This window comes from Callorhinchus milii, unplaced genomic scaffold (assembly GCF_018977255.1).
Source record: "Callorhinchus milii isolate IMCB2004 unplaced genomic scaffold, IMCB_Cmil_1.0 Scaffold24, whole genome shotgun sequence".
Taxonomy (NCBI): Eukaryota; Metazoa; Chordata; class Chondrichthyes; order Chimaeriformes; family Callorhinchidae; genus Callorhinchus; species Callorhinchus milii.
In genome coordinates this window covers 9,928,274-9,946,968 of record NW_024704765.1, presented here as the reverse complement: position 1 = coordinate 9,946,968, position 18,695 = coordinate 9,928,274, and the positions used below count along the sequence as shown (strand labels likewise).

At 44.6% G+C, this 18,695-nt stretch overlaps 1 protein-coding gene across 1 annotated transcript in view; it reads left to right on the top strand.

Annotated features, from left to right (window-relative positions):
* The window catches only part of casz1 (castor zinc finger 1), a 75,123-nt gene that overhangs the window by 25,609 nt on the left and 30,819 nt on the right, over nt 1-18,695 (top strand). Inside the window, exons 5-9 of the mRNA XM_042343803.1 lie at nt 5,468-6,034; nt 10,307-11,135; nt 11,706-11,747; nt 13,417-13,455; nt 13,943-14,008. Of these exons, the coding sequence (XP_042199737.1) occupies nt 5,468-6,034; nt 10,307-11,135; nt 11,706-11,747; nt 13,417-13,455; nt 13,943-14,008 (1,543 nt within the window). The remainder of the gene's footprint in view (nt 1-5,467; nt 6,035-10,306; nt 11,136-11,705; nt 11,748-13,416; nt 13,456-13,942; nt 14,009-18,695) is intronic.

Genomic DNA, 18,695 nt, shown 5'->3' with positions numbered 1-18,695 from the left:
TCGTTTTGATGTCTTGGTTTTGCCGCATTTATTTGGACTGAGAGCATAGAGCGGGGTTTTAAACACAGCTACCAGACATTGCGAATAACTTCTTGTCCTCAGTTGCTTCTAACTCTCTGGAGTCTGTACAAGTAAAAGACTACAATCTGAAGACACGCACAGCTTGGAACAAGCTTCTCAGAAAAGAACAGGAAGAGCAGCTTTGGTCAGTTTCCACATTTGTCGTTCGTGTTATTGTCACTAAACACACAATGGTTCGCGTGAAGGGCGCTATTTATGCAGTTTGTTGTTGTTGTTGAGACGTCCTCCTGGTATCAGAGGCACCGGATGAAATGTGAGGATTATTATTGTTGCTATTACTATTTGGAACCGTTTGAGACAAGGATCTGGGTCCTGCCTCCGAACAGTCAGGTAGATCCTCAGTTTGGTCAAAGCCATCAGTAGTCAAGGCAAGAGTCGTTCAATTAAGTAATCAGAGGCATCGGTGCGCTCAGCAAGGCAAAAAATAAATAAATATGTGTGTTTTGGGAATCAATTCAAACATCTTAATCAGGAGGAACAGCACTGACACAGTCACAGGAGGAAAGCTCCCTCAGAACAGTGTGCCACTCCAGCAAATGTCATATTATAACTATCCTAGCATTTTGTACAGTGCATCAGTTATCACTCACAAATACACAGTCAATTCACTTCACAGTGTATTCTGTGAAGCGCTTTGAGACATCTCAACAATGCGACAACGTGCTATATCAAATGCAAGGATAATTCTTATTATTAATTATTATCCACGGCTACCCTACTAGGAATTAACTGCATAACCCTTGTCCCTATTAAAATGTGCCTAGGGATAAGCAGTCACTACACTCTACAGAAAACTCTGCGAAGCGCTTTGAGACATTTCAACATGATAAGGCACTATATCAAATGCAAGCTTTATTTTTATTATTATTATTAACAACAATAACAATAAATTACATTGGCACAGCGCCTTACACGTCAGGAGGACGTCCCAAAGCGCTGGACAGTCAAGGATTTGCACCCAAGCTGGGGGTTGGAAACAGGAGAGATGGACGGCAGGGAGGGATGAGGTAGGAGAGTGACCAGAAAAAAAAGGCCCCTGACATGGGCATCCGAACCCAGCATCTTCTGACTCGGTAGCAAGAGCGCTACCAGCTGAGCCAGGCTGACCCATTCGCCTGTGTAAAAGTATTCTCCCCCCTCCCCACCTTCACCACCAGAACCCCTCCTCTTTTTTCACCCCTCACTTTTCATTACTTCCATTAGATAACATGAATAATACACATTTGGCCACCATAATAGGGCTGTCACTGCACAGAGGAGAAAGACTTGGATATATGGTCCTCTGTGCACCTGAAATAAAACTCAGATTGCCCTAGCAACCATGTATTATCCTCCATATATTCTGTTTTCCAATCTCCCGCAGAATGCCTATTAAATGAGTGTTTATGAATGTATATAAATAGTCGGGGGAAACGGGCTGCGATGGAAACGAAAGCGAGAAAAGCTCCTTTAAAGCCATTTTCCCACAAAGGAAATCAGTTAGTTAGAGGCTGAAATACTGTGTGTTGTAAACAGAAATGACCTTTTCTGTTCCGCCCAAATGACCTCAATCTTCCTTCGAAGGCTCCTGTGAAAATACTTTACAATTTATGTCTTCCACTTCCTCATGGGTCCCCCTCCCCTCCCAGATGATTTTTCCAAATTACTGTCCACTCGTCTGTGACCCCCTCTTCTCCCCACCGCCCCCATTCCCCTGGTCGTCTACCCACCCATCACGCCTTGACGAAATTGCTCCCCCTCCCAAAAAAATACAACTTTACCGAATGCATTGTTGATAAAACAGTCCTTGATTTGAGAACAAAGTCAGCCGTATTTCAAGATAAAATGCAAATAAATATAAACCCCCTTCACTGCAAGACATCTCTGATATACCATGACCTCTGATATAAGATGTATTGGCTTTCGCAGTAATAGAGAAACCATATAAAACACCCTCTTTATAAAACAAATGGAATGAAATTTCCATTAAATTCCCATTAAGATATTTCACAATCTCCAATGTAATTGCAGCCCCGATCACACAGTAAATTCGCAAACAAATTCACTCTTTATATAAAGAGAACGCTAAATGGCACATTGTGTGATAGTGGAGTTATTAAATGTTTGAGTGCAACCTTCTAACTCACACAGACATTTAATATCAGCACCACAGCACAAGGCACCATTTCAGATCCTTTATGCTACACTCTCATGACTGGGAAGCTGATTAAATTGTGCTTATCAAGGTGAGGGATGTTAGTGCCGGCAAAATGGAACGTAATTCCATTTGAGGCATTCAATGTCAGCGTGAGACACTCCCTGGTAAAGTCAGGGACAGAATGGATTATTCTCCTCTTACCCTCCCCCTCCCACCCTCCCCCTGCCATACACACCCCATCCCAACAAACCTCTGAACGAACCTTAGGAGCGTACCCCAATTTTTAAACCAGAGAGCTTGTGTGAAGCACTTTGAGAACAACAACTACTTGGAGTTATATAGCACCCTTCACACAGGGTAGGGCACCAGAGCATTCGGAGAAAAGAAAGTAGGAGGAAGGAAACTTGGCAAAGGTTTCGCTCACCCCCCCACCTCACCCCCCCACATCACCCCCGGGAATCAAACCCTGGGTCCTCTCGCTTGCGAGGCGAGTGCTCTAGCCACTACGCTAAGGGACTCCACAAAAGAATGGCCTCTGGAAACCCCAATGTTGGCAGTGCTGCCCGTCATCCAATGGGGGGGTTGAGCTGGGAGGTTTATGTCCGAGAGAGTGCCCGATTCTTGTCGAGAACCCACACGGGGCAACCTTTCTTTTACGCAGTGACATTTCGACCCGCTCCGCTCATTTCCCCTCCAGCTTACGCTTTGCTTCATATTTTCCGCAGAGAAATAAGTTACTATTTTTACCTGATTCAGAAAACATTTAATGGGTTTCACAGCAGTGATTATGGTGCAGTGGTATTTCCCAGCAGCTGGTTTGACTTGATTTTTATAATTAAAAAAACTTGTTGTCTCTCCCTATTAAGTAACCTTACAGAATTGTTTGTTATGCTTCATAACTGCTTGGAGCTGTTTTCATATCTGGAGAGGTAGCCGGCATGTGTTATATGCAGTGCCGAGTTCACAGCTGTTAATTATAGTTGGATTATTTTAGTGAGAAAGATCATCACTTTCGGTTATTTTCTGCCTGTTTTTTTGCATCGAGAGGTTTTATATATAATTTTTAAAAAATTGGTCACTCAATCCACAACTGTTTGTGGGACACCCCTGTGCGCAAATGGCGCACTTTACAATAGATTCTGTGAAGCGCTTTGAGACGTCTCAACGATGTGATAAGGGGCTGTATCAAATGAAAGGATTATATATATCTACAACCATAAAATCTACTAAGCATTGTTCTGACAATGCAGACAGTTCCCTCAATGCAGTGCATATTGCAAGCAGCAGCCTTTAAATACCACAAGTGCCATTACAGAGCTTTCTATTGAGTTATTAACAGAATAATTGTTGGAGAGATTCGTCTTTTTGTAACTGGGGAGTTTCCATAAAAATACCTTGCGGAGAATGAATCAGCAAGGTGCTTTTTTTCACATATGAATCAATGGACACATCACTAGTGAGATACCATTGGTCCCCTCCTCCGTTGGGCTATGTCATTGCAGTTTCTCTAAAAACACAAATGTGGAGTCCTGTAGCTCAGTGGTTAGAGCACTCCCCTCGCAAGCGAGAGAACATGGGTTCGATTCCCGGGCACAGGGCGAAACGCTGGCCAAGTTTCCTTACTCCACACGCCTCTGTCCACCTAGCAGTAAGTAGGAACCCGGTTGTTGGTCAATTGGCGGATCGCTTTTCCGGGGTTAATCAAAAAAAATATTTTTGAGTTGTGTGAATCGTTATGAGACATCCTCTCGACGTGAAAGGCGTGATATAAACCTAAACCTTGTTGTTGTAGACCCCGTTACCCTAAAGGTCTCTTGTCCCAACGAAGCTCAGTGTGTTTTTGCCACAGGAACATTCTTTAGGAATATTCTATTCTTCTATTCTTGGGTGGGTGGTGGTGGTGGTGGGGTGGGGGTTACTTGGAAATGCAATGGAAAAAAACCCAAGGTACTTTCCTCAAAACCTCAGGCAGATAAAACAAGGAAGATAGGTCAGCCTGCACCATTAGTGTCTATCCCTTAGACTGCTGAGGTCCGGATGCCCTATTTGAGAAACACCTGGGGACCGCATAAGCAATATTTTAACGTTTCCCTTCCAGAAACATAACATAATATTTACAGGTTATGGAGGGAGTAGGTGGGCCAGATGAAATGGAGGGAAGGGGAGGAGTGGGCCGGATGCGGCCCACGGGCTGCCAGTTGGACCACCTGCTGTAGAGGATGGCTTTAAACAGCCCCGTGCACCCTTTGAGTCAGGGAAGTAATTGAATAATAGCAATTGTTTGCCTAACTTTCTCTTCTGCAATAGTGTGAGTCAACAGAGATGAATGTGCTTATATTGTCTTGTCTAAGCAGATGCTGTAAACAGTTAGAGTTGGCAGTCTGGCTCAGCTGGTATCTCTCTCTCCTCTGAGTCAGGTCGCTGTGGTTTCAAGACCCCCCCTCCACATCTGGACTTTGAGCTCACATAGTCTAATCTGACATTCCACTACAGTGGCGGAGGGAGGGGGTGGGAGTACTGCCTTGTTGCAGGTGTCTTCTTTTGGAAGAAATATTACACCGAGTTACCATCTGTGCCTGGTCAGGTGGACGTTAAAAGAACCCGACATTACGCTATTGGAAAAGAGAAGGGAGTTTCTCTCTCTTTCTCTTTCTCTTTCTCGCTCTCTCTCTCTCTCTCTCTCCTGGTTTCCTGGCCAACTATCCCCCAGATACAATCGGTCTTTCTCTTACTTCGTGGCTGTTTGCGGGACCTTATTTCTTCCACTTTTGCCAACAAATAACAACCACTGCCCTTAACAACAATTAGCTGCAAAAGCACTTTGAGACGTTTTGACATGATAAGGTGCTATAAAACCCAAGTTCTTTTTATTTCCATGGCCTCTGGGAGGTGCTTTGTTTGCCATGTGTCTTGAAGATGACTTTTGTCCTTTGCTTCTCTGGACAGATTTCATTACCGCTCGATTTATTTTATCCTTGATCAGTCAAATCACAGTCGCATTGTTGAGATGAACTTTGGCACTTTGCATTCCCATTCCTACATATCCTGTCGGTAAATTTATTACTGCTCGTCATTCTTCCTCTAACAGCGATGAACATTGTACTGTGATTCTTAGAATGTCTCCCTACCTTTCTCGTTCTCTCGCTCTTATTTTATTCATTGTTTTTTTCTCTCTCTCCCTCTCTCTCTCCCTCTCTCTATCTCTCTCTCTCTCCTTTTGTTGGACGTTCCACTGACTCCTCGAAGAAGTTGATGACGTTTATGCACTGAAAAGGACCTCAGGAAAATCCAAGATGGCCGCCAAGAGGAAAGGCGGGCTCAAGCTGAATGCCATCTGTGCCAAGCTGAGCCGGCAGGTTGTGTACGACTGCGCGGCCGAACAGGCGGAACCGGAGCAGCAGCTCAAGCAAAGGAACAGCGCGGACAGGCTCGGGCCGCACCCGGGGAGTCAAGATGGCGAAGGCGACTACCCCGAAGGACCGCGGGACGTGCAGAAGCTGGAGGAGGACAAGAAGAGGCGGGAAGCCATTGAGAAGTGGGTGAACGGCGAGTACACGGACGAACACGCGGAGCGCGCTGAGGAAAGGATCTTGAAGGTGGGTGAGAGCACGTATGGCCTCCCCGATGGGGTCTACATGGTGCAGCCCAAAGGCTGCAGCGACGAGGAGGACATTGCCGAGGGTCACGAGGCAGCTCAGGGCTCGCTCGACGGGAGCTGCATGGACGACAGAGACTCGGAGGACATTGGGCCGAAGGAAGAGGGCTACAACTCCTCCAGTGAAGCCAGCCTAAGGCAGGCCAGCATCGCTTCCTCAGGTAAGACAGGCTTTTTTGCTAGATATTTCACCCACATAATATACAGTCAATATCCTGTGAAAAGCTTTGAGACGCCTCAAAGACGTGATAAGGCGCTATATCAAATGCAAGGATTATTATGATTATGGTTTTTATTATTATTATATTTCAAGGCTCCGAGGTCTCCAGAAGGTCCTGATAAATACCGTTCTGTCAAGGTCAATGTAGCTGCATTGTTACTGAATAAGTCAATCAATTAATAATCATAAAATAAAACTCCCAGTCGTGCACACATATACATATACACACAGACATCTTCACACACATACACAGATGCACACACACACACACACACACAAAAAAAAAACAGAACCCATTTGAACCTGCTCAAGTGATTGCTTCTCTCTGAAACAAGATTCAAGTTTGGGTGAAAAGCTCAGGTTACTGTTGAAAGTCAGGACAAGCCCAGGTAAGAAGCTAAATTAGACATCGAGAAATCTCATGGTGAAAAATTCTTCCCAAATATGCTTTGCTGAATTTTATTTTCTAAAAACACAAATACAGTCTGTCCGAGACTCCAGTTATCTCCATCCTTATCGGTCTACTTTGGAGTTAACTTAAATGACGAAAGATGTCCGTGAATGTTTCCAATGGTCCATCTCCCTTTGAACTCCTGAGGAATGAGATTCAGTAATAATAATAATAATCCTTACATTTGATACAGCACCTTATTGCATCGTTGAGACATCTCAAAGTGCTTCACAAACTATACTGTCGTGCTCCGCCACCGTCACATGCTCTGGAACGCTACCCTGCGTGAGGGGCACTATAGAAATGAAAGTTGTTGTTGTCGTACTGCAAAGTGAATTGACTGTGTATTTTGTGGGTGTAAGATCTTTACTGCTCTCTGAGGTGCAGCAATGGCACTATTTCTGTAGCTTTTCTGTCCCATCTTCAGTTTCGAAGACTGAAACATGAAATGTGAACGACCCGGGCTGTAGCTATAATAAGCTTTGCTGATTTGACACCAACAACGCAAGCTATCGTTCACCTCAGAACCGGTTGAAAGGCAGAAACCAGAGGAACGCTGGAAAATCTTTGCACTTTGCCTGAGGGCAAAAAAGATTTCCTTTTCAGACCAGGAATAATAATAATCATAATAATCCTTGCATTCGACATCACCCCCTCATCACGTGGTTGAGACGTCTCAAAGCGCTTCACAGAATCTACTGTGTAGTGAATTGACTGTGTATTTTGTGGGCGAAACCATGGAATCCTAGAAGTTCACAGCGCAGAAGAAAGCCATTCAGCCCATTGTGTCTGTGCCAGCTCTTACCCTTGTGGTTTGTTCCTTCTCAGTTGCCTTTTGAAAGCCAGTATGTATTCTGCCTCGACCAACCCTCCTGCAGGCTATTCCACATCCTAACCACTCAACAACAATAAAACAACAACAACAGATTACACTTACACAGCGCCTTTCACATCGGGAGGACATCCCAATCCGCTGACATCAAGGATTTGCACCCGAGTTGGGGTTTGGGATCAGGAGGGGTGGAGGGCAGGGAGGGTGGGGGTAGGAGGGGGTGACCGAAGGTGTGGTCAAAGAGGACGGTCTTGAGATGTGCCTTGAAGGCGGGAAGGGAGGGAAGTGAGGTGAAGGGACTGTGGGATGGAGTTCCGAAAGGTGAGAGGCAAAGAGGCTGAAGGCCGAACTGACGTTGGTGGGGTGGGTCGGCATGATAGGGGACATGGAGCAGGCCGGAGCCCACTGAAATACAAGGTGCACTCAACACAGCGTCCATCCTCGCTTTTAGCTCATTCCGCTCCGGAATGTGAGAGGACATCGCCTGAGATACCAAGCCGCCTTTGTTATCATGTTATAAGAAAAACGTGTTTTTAATTGCTTCAAATATAGACAAGGCCGGGACTGCCTTTCACTGAGGAATTCGCAGGCTTTAAGTGTAAAGATTAGAGTACTTCATTTAATGTTCTCCAGTGACACTTTCTCTAGAAGTGGCTTCTGATACAGAAATATGGAATTATCTCCAACCCAGGGCTCTAAAGGCAGGCGGTGACATCATCGGGGGGAAATATGATAAGGTCAATACATTTTTACACTATTTTTAAAGTAAGATTATCTGACACTCTGTCAGAACAAATTATTCCTGCTGAATTCAGACCTTATGAGGCCACAAGTCTCAAAGACTTTGTCCTCCCCAGATCAGTGGGCTTAGGACATTCAGTGTATAGGAGGAGGCCGCAAGTTATTTTGGATAAGTATTCACTCAACACAGTGTCTGTCACTGGCACATGATATATTTCCTTAATAGCATGCACCAAACCTACACATGACACACTCTGAAATGTAAACAAGTGATAAGCATTAGGTTTTATAATCACCCTGTTTCGCCCACAAAATACACAGTCACTCCACTTTACAGTATATTCTGTGAAGCACTTTGAGACTCTCAATGACGTGATAAGGCGCTTTATCAAATGCAAGGATTATTATTATTATTATAATCTCTTTCTCTCCTGATCTCCAGCCTATGCTTCACTCACCACCCCTCCCCTCTTCCCCCCCCCCCCCCCACACACACAAACACAAACACAAAATGACTTTAATAGGGAGTGGGTGAGGGGGTGGAGTGGGGGTGTCAAGTCAGGGAGATTTTTCGTCATTTCTCTCTGATTTCCTCCTCTAACAGTCATCGGTTATCAGTATAGTAACAACCCTCTTCCCAATACTCCCCAAACTCTATTCCTTGTCCAGTTGGGTATTAAGCACTCAGGGACCCTACTATGCATGAGGGGTGCTATATAAATACAAGTTGTTGTTGTTGTTGTTATTGTTCATGTATGATCCTGAACTTGCCAAGTTATTCAACCTCAATAGAAATTCTACCGGATTCTCAATTTACTCTGTTCTGCGCAATTGGTTGCCCAGTTCGCCTGCAAAAGTACAGTCACCTTAGGTACATTAAGATTGCGGGGTGAGAGGACATGGGAGCAAGGCAAGGGGGCGCTGGTTCAGGGCTGAGAAAGACAATTTTAGGGCAACAACCAGGAAGTATTTCTTTACCCCAGAGAGTATTCAAAACCTGGAATGGATTAGCAGGCACCAGGACCCTGGGAGGTCATGACGGTGGAGGTTGTGGAAGGATGAGATGAAATGGGCTGGAGGGCGAAGGGACCTTCTTCACATGAATCTCTCTGGCGACCCTCCTCTTAGAGCTTCCTATTATAGGTGGAATTGTGGCTGGTTACCACGTGGCAAGGTAACCTATCTCATTTGCACTGCGCAGTCATCTAACATGTCCTGTGCCCTTCAAAGCGCAGTGCAGTCAAAGGCACAACATCTCCCCACTTCATCTCTGGCAGAACCATAGCGGAAATGACCATCAGATTAACCTATCATACCTTTTCTGTCCAATCATCCAAGGAATATCATTTCATATTCCTATATGTATATACAGGAATACGAAATGATATTCCCTGGTTGATTAGATAGCAAAGGTAATATACATGTATATTTATCTTATAGGAAATAATATCTCCGGATACATTATATAGTTTGGGACACGACATGTGTAAGCGACCCCCAGGATGTTGGAAGGCAAATTGGATGGACCTTGGACTTCTTTCGCCTAGAAATTCTTATGTTCTTTTATACATAGAGAGAGATAAATAGAGAGAGAGAGAGAGAGAGAGAGAGAAAACAACAATCTTCAACAATTAAGAAACAAGAACCAAAAGTGGAAAGATTGCATCAATTCTGGGGCATCATTGCTCATAACAGGAATTTAAAGAGAGAGAGAGACAAACTGGAAATCCCCAAAAAGGCAGCCCTTATAAAATAGGTTGGTATAATAATAAAGACTTAGATGCAGAACAGAGAAGATTACTGGGTACATATTAAGCAGAGCTGTGAGCACGGTATATTTATGAAAACTTTGTTTAATGTACTGAGAAGCCATTGACTAGAACATTTAGTGAAATTGATTTTTCTGACATTGATGAACTCCCTTTATTTTGCCCCCGTATTAATTACTTTTTACAAATTAATTTAGCAGTCGTAAAACTTAAGAGCTGTGCAGAGTGTTCGGGAAATGTTTTAACTCTTCGGTTCCCTTTTCTCCTCTTGTCCTTTCTCTCTCCCCCCCCTCCTCCCACGCTCCCCCCCCCCCCCGCCGCGCCCCCCACTTCCTCCATCTCCACCCCACCTCTCCCCTCCTCTCACCACCCCCCCACACCTTTCCCCATCACCGTTGTCGTCACTCTCCCCCTCCCCAGGGGAAAATTCCACCCTCCACGACTATGCAGCCACCACCATGAATGAGTTCCTGGGCATGTTCGGTTACGATGATCACCAAAACGTCCGAGACGAGATCGCCAGGAAAATCAGCTTCGACAAGTTGAATGCCTCTACCTCAGAACCCGGCCTGCCCTCGGCGCTGGGCGAGGACGCCACAGCCAGGCGCGTCCGCATCTCCAAATACGAGTGCATCCGCAAGCTCAAAGCAGGAGAGGGGCTTCCATGGCCTCTTCCTATCTCCAAACCCAACGAACTAGACTCCAGGCTGACGCCGGGCGGCAAGGAGGGGGCTCTGCTAAGCCACAGGCCCCCGGTGCAGGAGCCCATCGCCCGCCTGGACTCCAAGTTAGCGGCTCTCTCCATCCCCTCGGGCTCGGCTCCCCATATGCAAGGCTTCATTTCCAGGCCCTCGAAATATGACTATTTCATCCAGAGGCTAAAGACGGGGGAGAGCATTCGGCCCCAGAACGGCAGCACTTACAAGAGGCCCTCCAAGTACGACCTGGAGAACGTGAAGTACCTGCACCTCTTCAAGCCGGGCGAGGGCAGCCCTGACATGGGGGGAGCCATCGCCTTCAAGACGGGCAAAGTTGGCCGCCCATCCAAGTACGACATCAAGAACATCCAGAAGCTGGCGGTGGTCAAAGCCCCCACCAACATCGCCGCCGCCCCACTCTCCAGCAGCCCCTGCCCCCCCGCGCCCGGCTCAGAATCCCCCGCCGCCGTGGGCTTCGGTAACCCCGACTTCCTGAAGGCCAGCTTCTCCAAGACGGACTCCATCACCACGGGAACCGTGTCCACCGTCAAGTAAGCCTGTTTTTGTTTGTTTAGTGATGAACGAGGCCATAAGGCCCCTCGAGTCTGCGCTCATTGCTACCTGATTTCTCCCTCCCACACACTACGCCCTCTTTTCCCATTAATGGAAGTCCTGTAGCGTGGCGGTTGGCACACTCGCCTCACAAGCGAGAGGACCCGGATTCGATTTCTGGGAGGGGGGGAAACCTTGGTCAAATATCCTTAGTCTACACGGCTCTGTTTATCTAGCAGTGAGTAAGAGCCCGGTTGTTAGTCGATTAGCGGATTGCTCTCCCGGGGTAATAAAACCCTAATAATTTGGTCACTCAATCCACGACTGTTTGTGGGACTTGCTGTGCGCAATTGGCTGCTGTGTTTCACCCACAAAATATACAGTCAATTTACTTCACAGTATATTCTGTGAAGCGCTTTTGAGACGTCACAACGACTTGATAAGGCTCTATATCTGTATCAAATGCAAAGATTATGATTATTATTATTATTATTATTTTCTAGTCTTTCCCCCACCCACCACCCAAATCTTCTCATGTTATTAACCACATTTTATATTTCTCGAAACAGCCGCCTTTCCAAAGGGGAACCTGCATTGGACGATTGCATTGGGTAAGTAGCTATATTTTTTACTAAGTCTATTTGACTGAAGGAAGCTTTAAGTGTCTCCTGTTCAGAGAAGCGAATCCCTTGCACCCTCCTCTTAATAGTGCTCACTCCGTGACTGCAAACGTCTTTTACAGCCACCACAGCAAAGGCAAAACATCACCACGACTTTTAACTCTTTCCATACTAATGTTGCTTTGCCCTGCTTTTTAGAATCATAAAATCCAATAGCACAAAAAGAGGTCATTCGGCCCATTGTGCCTGTGCCAGCTCTTTGAAAGAGCTACCAACTAGTCCCACTCCCCACCGCTCTTTCCCTATAACCTTGCAATTTTATCTCTTTTCAAGTAAATATCCAGTTCCCTTTTGAAAGTTATTATTGAATCTGCTTCCACCACCCTTTCAGGCAGTGCATTCCAGATCGTAGTAACTTGCTGTGTAAAAAGATTTCTCCTCAACTCGCTTCTGGTTCAATTTTGTCAGTTATCTTAAATCTGTGTCCTCTAGTTACCGACTCACCCACCAGTAGAAACAGTTTCTCCCTAACTAACCTCTAAAAATCCCTCATAATTTTGAACACCTCTATTAAATCTCCCCTCGACCTTCTCTGCTCTAAGGAGAACAATCCCAGCCGCTCTAATCCCTCCACATAAATGAAGTCTCTCATCCCTTCTCATCATTCTGGTAAAAAAAACATTTCCACGTTTCGCTTGTTAGGGTAGTACCAGCTCAATAGGGGGAAGATAACATCACCAAAGTTTTGTGTTATTGTCGATCTCATTTTATCAGGCAAATCTTTGGAAGCCACGGCCACTATCTTATTATTATGCAGCTGTTGCCCTCATTTTATTATGCGAAGGCCAGGGCAAAAATGTATGCAGATTTTATGTTGGACCTTGCATTTAAATGGGTATTGATTTTATGATTTGCAAGCACACACTACATCATAATAACGTGGCCTCGGGATTTTCAATGCAAACGGGCTGTATTCGGCATCAAAATACGGGGGTGCAGTAGAGGTCCTTTGCCTTGGCTCAGATTGGGGCAAATATGAGATCAGGGGTTTAGCAAGAAAGGCAGTCAATTATTTTTGGTCAGCCGGGTGGGTGTCTGACACATGAGGAAACCCATCACAGTGCTTAAGAGAATCCAACCCAAGCTGAGAATTCCATGCACCCACCTACACATGGAAATCCCAGGGATAGATTGTTGGAGTGGAATGCGCTCTCTCTCTCTTCCTGGAGGAATGCATCCTAATTCCGGAAAGTATTAAGGGGCTAATTGGCAAGAACCAAGACTTGGGGACCCCAGAGTGTGTGTTGGGGGTAACTACTGGAGCCTAACCAGCTAAAACCACATTGCTAGCACTGTCTGGCAAGCTTTCCTGCTGCTTGTCCAGCTAGGACCTTCCCATTAGGGCTTTAGCTTGCAGGGTTAACAGGAGCTGAGCGAGATGACTCCCAGCCCACAGTAAAGCAATTTAACATGTGACTTTCCAGACAAAATGTGAAGCCAGTTCAGCCGGTCGAAGTGGGTCCATTTGATGAAACCATGACAGATCTTTCAATGCCATTTCCCCACTTTTTCCTCTACATCCTGCAATACTCTCATTCATTCCCAAAGTCTGTGTGTGGGATAGTGATTTCAAAAAAAATTTCTTTTCTCCCCCCTGCAGGAGGCTGCCTACCAGTACTAGTATACCTGCGGGTATCCGGTAAGTCTTTGAGAGAATGCTGGTGCTTAGAAAATGGCAGAGTGAGTGAGAGAGAGAGAGAGAGAGAGAGCAACTCAAAGCAAGTCAGTGAAAGGTTAAATGCACATGTAGGTGGTCACCAAAGTAATCATAGAAATTTACCCCTAAGAAGCCATTGTTCAATCTCCAACTGGGTTACAGTTGGCTGCAAGGGGCATAATCACAGTCTTTATAAACGGTTAAATAATGATATTAATTAGGGTCTTTTTTGTTGCTCCCACTCTGAAGCTACAAGTAATGTGAAGTTTCAATATTTAAGATACTGGAGCTTTTCTGAATATGTCACTCATAGTCTGAGACAGACACACAGACAGACACACATACATCCACGTACACCCACAGAGCGTAGAGGAAACAGTGATCTGATACTGAGCTGCATTCTGTCAGGTTGATATCCAGATATAAAACCTATCAAAATGTAACCTTTATTCTTTTTTGTAAAAATTAGGAACGGATTGTCAGCAGAGAAGCCAGGTGCAGAAGATGTAAATATTTACCAGAAGTACATTGCCAGGTATGCAAATGCCATTTTATACCGTATGGAATAGGCTGCAATGTTTTTCAAGAGATAGAATCGAGCTGTATTGATCGGCAGCTATATTTCAGTGCCGTAAGGAATTCACGGGCTTCTTCTCTGGTGTCTCAGTTGGTAACGGCATCTATCTGTGCCATAACAGACCAGGAAGGTCCTTACTTACACTTGAGTCTGTGTGGACTGTGCTGAGCTGTGCTGATCTCAGCTTGGGAGCACCGACCGACAGAGGAAGCTTCATGTCCCAATTATCCTTGCTGGAAAGTGTGCTGGACTAGTGTTTGGTGGGTTGAGGACATGATCAGACTTGGCTACGAAGCCATGATTCTCACCCCAATTACTGCTCTCCCCTTCCCCATGTTCCAACGCTGCCTTGAGTATGTTCAGCACAAATGACGTTAATGATTATTTGATCGCGATTGTGCGTAGTAAACGTATCGAACAGGCTCCCTAGGGAGATGGGATAGAAGCAGAAAGCGTTATTTGTTTCAAGAACAAGTTAGATAGATTCCTGTTGGAAAAGAATATCTCGGGATACAGTGTCTAGTTTGGAACACGGCATGGCAAGCGACTGCCAGAATGGTGGAAGGGGAACTGGATGGACCTTATGTTCTTGTGCTTCAAACCCTGCCTGCTACAGTAGTATTAATGCACAGTTTTCGGTGGCAAGAATTGTCCTCAATCTGATTCAGAGCCGTTGTAAGGAACTTGGAGCCGAGGGGAGGGGGGAGAGAGGAGGAAGCGTGTGGTCCAGACCTGAAATTCCATGTACAGTTGATTGTTAAAGGACTCCCATCTGCCTACCTCTGGAACCCGCTTCACTCCCCCCCCCCCCCCACTAAGTGCTAGTAAAACACAGGAAATGATTTCAGCTTTGCACCCTAAACCGTCGCATTTCCATATCAGATCAGGGCCGCAGTATTTACTTTCAGTGGGGTTGAGACCTGGCGGAGAGAGAAATGCATTCCTGATGCAAGTTTAACCAAATATTTGCGGCAAACAGAAACAGTAGCCTGCGAAAACGCGGGGAGCTGATTCCATTTAGGACGGAGATTTAATTAAGGAATTTTTAATGAGGACTCCCTTGCATCTGCCAAGACCTCTGTTTTGATATTTGCTCTGCATAATGCATAAAATTTGTCCAAATATCTCTGCGTTGATGGTCAGCATGGTTCGAGATAAGCCGAGATTCAGTTTCAATTTCCTTAGTTAAAGCACTCAAGACAGGGCTGAATCTAATGCTGCAGGATAGTTTGAAGCTAACCCTCTGAAATTACCTCTAATGTGATGAGGTGTCTAGGTTGCAGGAGAGAGAGAGAGAGAGAGAGAAAAGAGAGAGAGAAAACAGCCAGGTCTTCATATGAGTCAATGTTTGTGTCTTTATGCCTCCCCGCGCGTTCTCTATTTAAGCGATTCTGTGCGCACTCTTTCTCTGGAGAGAGATTTTTTTTCACATATCAAAATGCCCGTATTGTAGTAATTTGAGATCTGTAGCAATCACTGTGTCATTACATCATTAATATTTAATTGTCGGTGAATATAATCAGCCAATTAGACTGATTCGGCGAAGATGAAATTGTCCAGAGGCCAAAGCCATCATAAAATGAGAAATACATTTGATGTGTGCGTTTTTTTTCCTTTTAAAACCATTTAATGTGCCCCAAAATGCACAAGCTTTGGTATTCAATTAGCTAAATGAACTCTGCAGTGTGATCGCTAAAAGCAACTGTGGGATTATCTGCTGTTTTAAAAAAAATCTCTTAGTTAGCTTTTTCCTGTGGATTTTACGGCGTTGGCAGATGGCGGTTCTTGGCAGACACAATCCAAATGTTTATTTGTATGTTTTTTACATTATAATTGAGGGGGTTTCGACAATCATCATTGTCAATATATAATGAGGTACACTGAATTTCACATCTCCACTCTTGGCTATCTCATAACACTCTGGCACAGAGGAGGTTCTTTTTTTGAGGGGCTGGAAAATGGTAAAACTACCTGCTGTAAAGGATAAACAAGCATATGCTTTGCTGAAGTCAGTCTAAAATATTCATTACATCAAGGTTAGAGGGCCCGCTGTTTGAAATGAACACCAAGGCAAGCAGCTACGAGCGAGTTTTCACAGTAACTTTCAACATCCAGGTTTACTAGCCCAGGAGAGGAAGGCAGCATTGTGTCAACAACAACAACAACTTGCGTTTCTATAGCACCCCTCACCGCAGGGTAGCTTCCCAGAGCGATTGACAGCATAGCAGTGTCCCACAAACAGTCGTGGATAGTGACCAAATTATTATTTTTCTCGGAAATTATTTGTTGAAACTATTTATTGAACACAGTTTTGGGCAATCAATCCACATGGGACGCTGCCATTTGCAATTGGCTGCCGCGTTTCGCCCACAAAATACACAGTCAATTCACTTTAGTTATATTCTGTGAAGTACTTTGAGACCTCTCAACGACGTGATAAGCGCTGTATCAAATGTAAGGATTATTATTTCTTATAGTTTTGCAACTAAAACCACGCAAAGCAGACACACAGGACAGTTTTATAGATGAATGCAGTAAGTTTCACTCTGTTCAAGACTGGACTGAGTGAACCGGATGCAGAAAGCAGTGAATTTCTTTTAATATGATAAATAGCGTCACACTTTTGCAGGCGTTATGCAAAATATGTATTTCTGTAAAAAATTAAAATACAATAACAGTATTTACCAAATGGACTTAAATATGAAAATGCAAGCTGTGTTCAAAGGAAAAAAAAATGTCATTGAAACTTGCTATTTAAAATAGAAAGCCTCAGCTAAACATCTGAAGGGCAGTGCTATTAAATACAGTGCCACCAACCCTCACCGGGCTTGAAGACCATAGTGTATGGCTGATTCTGGTCACAGCTTGCTTTTCGAGTTAGAACGGTATGTCTTTGGTTCAATCTTGTGTCAAATGTACAAATACAGCAAACAGAGGCTGTTTTGCCATCATCGGGATTATAGCAAGAGCCCATTCAGTGCTTTCAATGGCAAGTTATGTAGTTTTAGCTGGTTAAACTCCAGCAATAGCAACAACAAATTACATTTACACAGCGTTGGACAGTCAAGGGATTTGGTGCTGAGCTGCGGGTTGGGTTCAGGAGGTGTAGAGGGCAGCGAGGGAAGGGGTATGCCCAAAGCGAGCCTTAGCTCTTGCCAACCTGTGCCTGATACTCTGCAGAATTAGAGAAGCAATGTGCAATCTTCCAGTGAGAGAGAGAGAGGGAGTGCGCATTCTTTCCAGACATGGAGATATTGCCATGTGACGGTTTGCAGCCTGTGTCGGCTGACCAAAGAATACAAGCACAAGGACCAGCGTGCAAAAAAAGGATTTGGAGCTAACCTCCCTGCCCTCCACCACTCCTGATCCCAACCCCCAGCTCGGGTCCAAATCCCTGACTGTCCAGCACCTTGGGACAACGTCGTCCTAACGTGAAAGCCTCTGTGTTAAACGTCATTTGTTGTTGTTGATGTTGTTGCTTTTCATCATCTGGAATTCTAATCGTTTCCCGTGATATTTCCCAGTGGATCGAGTCTCTTCCCAATAACTCTTCCTAATACGGAACTTCAGTGAATCAAGGCTCTTCCCATTCTCTTCCTCATATCCAGGACTCCCGATCCGAGCAGTACCATTAACCTCTTGTCTTGCATTATTCATCATCCCTAGCGATGAGCACATTAAATGCTCACGCTCTATTGTCTAAGAACGTTAAATTGTTTTTTGGGGGTTGACTTAATGGGGGAAACTCAATCCTATTTAGAAGACTGTAAATACAATAGTTTAATCAGACACTCGATCCTTTTTGCATATTGTCTGGAGCACGCACACCATTGAACATAAAGCCCAAAATGAGCCCAGTGACTGCACTGTAGCACAAACACTGAACTCCCACTTCCATCATTGTATAACATTGGATCTGACAGCTTTATTTCGCAATTGGTGTCCCAATTTGCGGTATTTCTTAATGTATTCCTTCATAAAAAATATGGAATCACCAATAAGAAACTTCTAAAGTGCGCAATGTTTCATACAATCGATCATTGCACAGTTAACATTGAGGTACATTAAGTCAAATTTATATATTAAATTACATTTAGCCACTGTTAAGCACTCCGAGACGCAGCCCCATGTGGACAGTGCTATATAAATGCAAGCTGTTGTTGTTGTTGTTGTTGTTAAGAGACCTATTAAGAAATACCGCCAATTGTTATGAACAGAAATAGACACGGAACAATTGGGTTCAAGTGAAATCTGCTTCTGAATTTGTCCTATGCATTCTGCGTAACCTAAAGTGACAGGACAATTTGCTCCCTTCATTAGTCTTTTTTACTGATTAAAAAAAGAATGTTTTTCACCAAGTTTCCTTTGGCTAGATTTCCTCCTTTTGTTGTCTCTGATACCTGAGTTATCATCCGCATTGGAGCTTGGAATGACTCCAAAATTCACCAAACCACATGCCCAGATACAGTATCTAATCAGTCGCAAACCAAAGCACCAGAACCCTGTGTGTGTGTGTGTTTGGGGCGGGCGGGGGAGGTGGTAAATAATCCGTTTGGATTTAGATCTCAGTTTAAATTTAAAATTAAACTCAGTTTTCACGATGCACAGAAATTGATAAGCAACTGTTGAGCTCGGTGTTAACTTT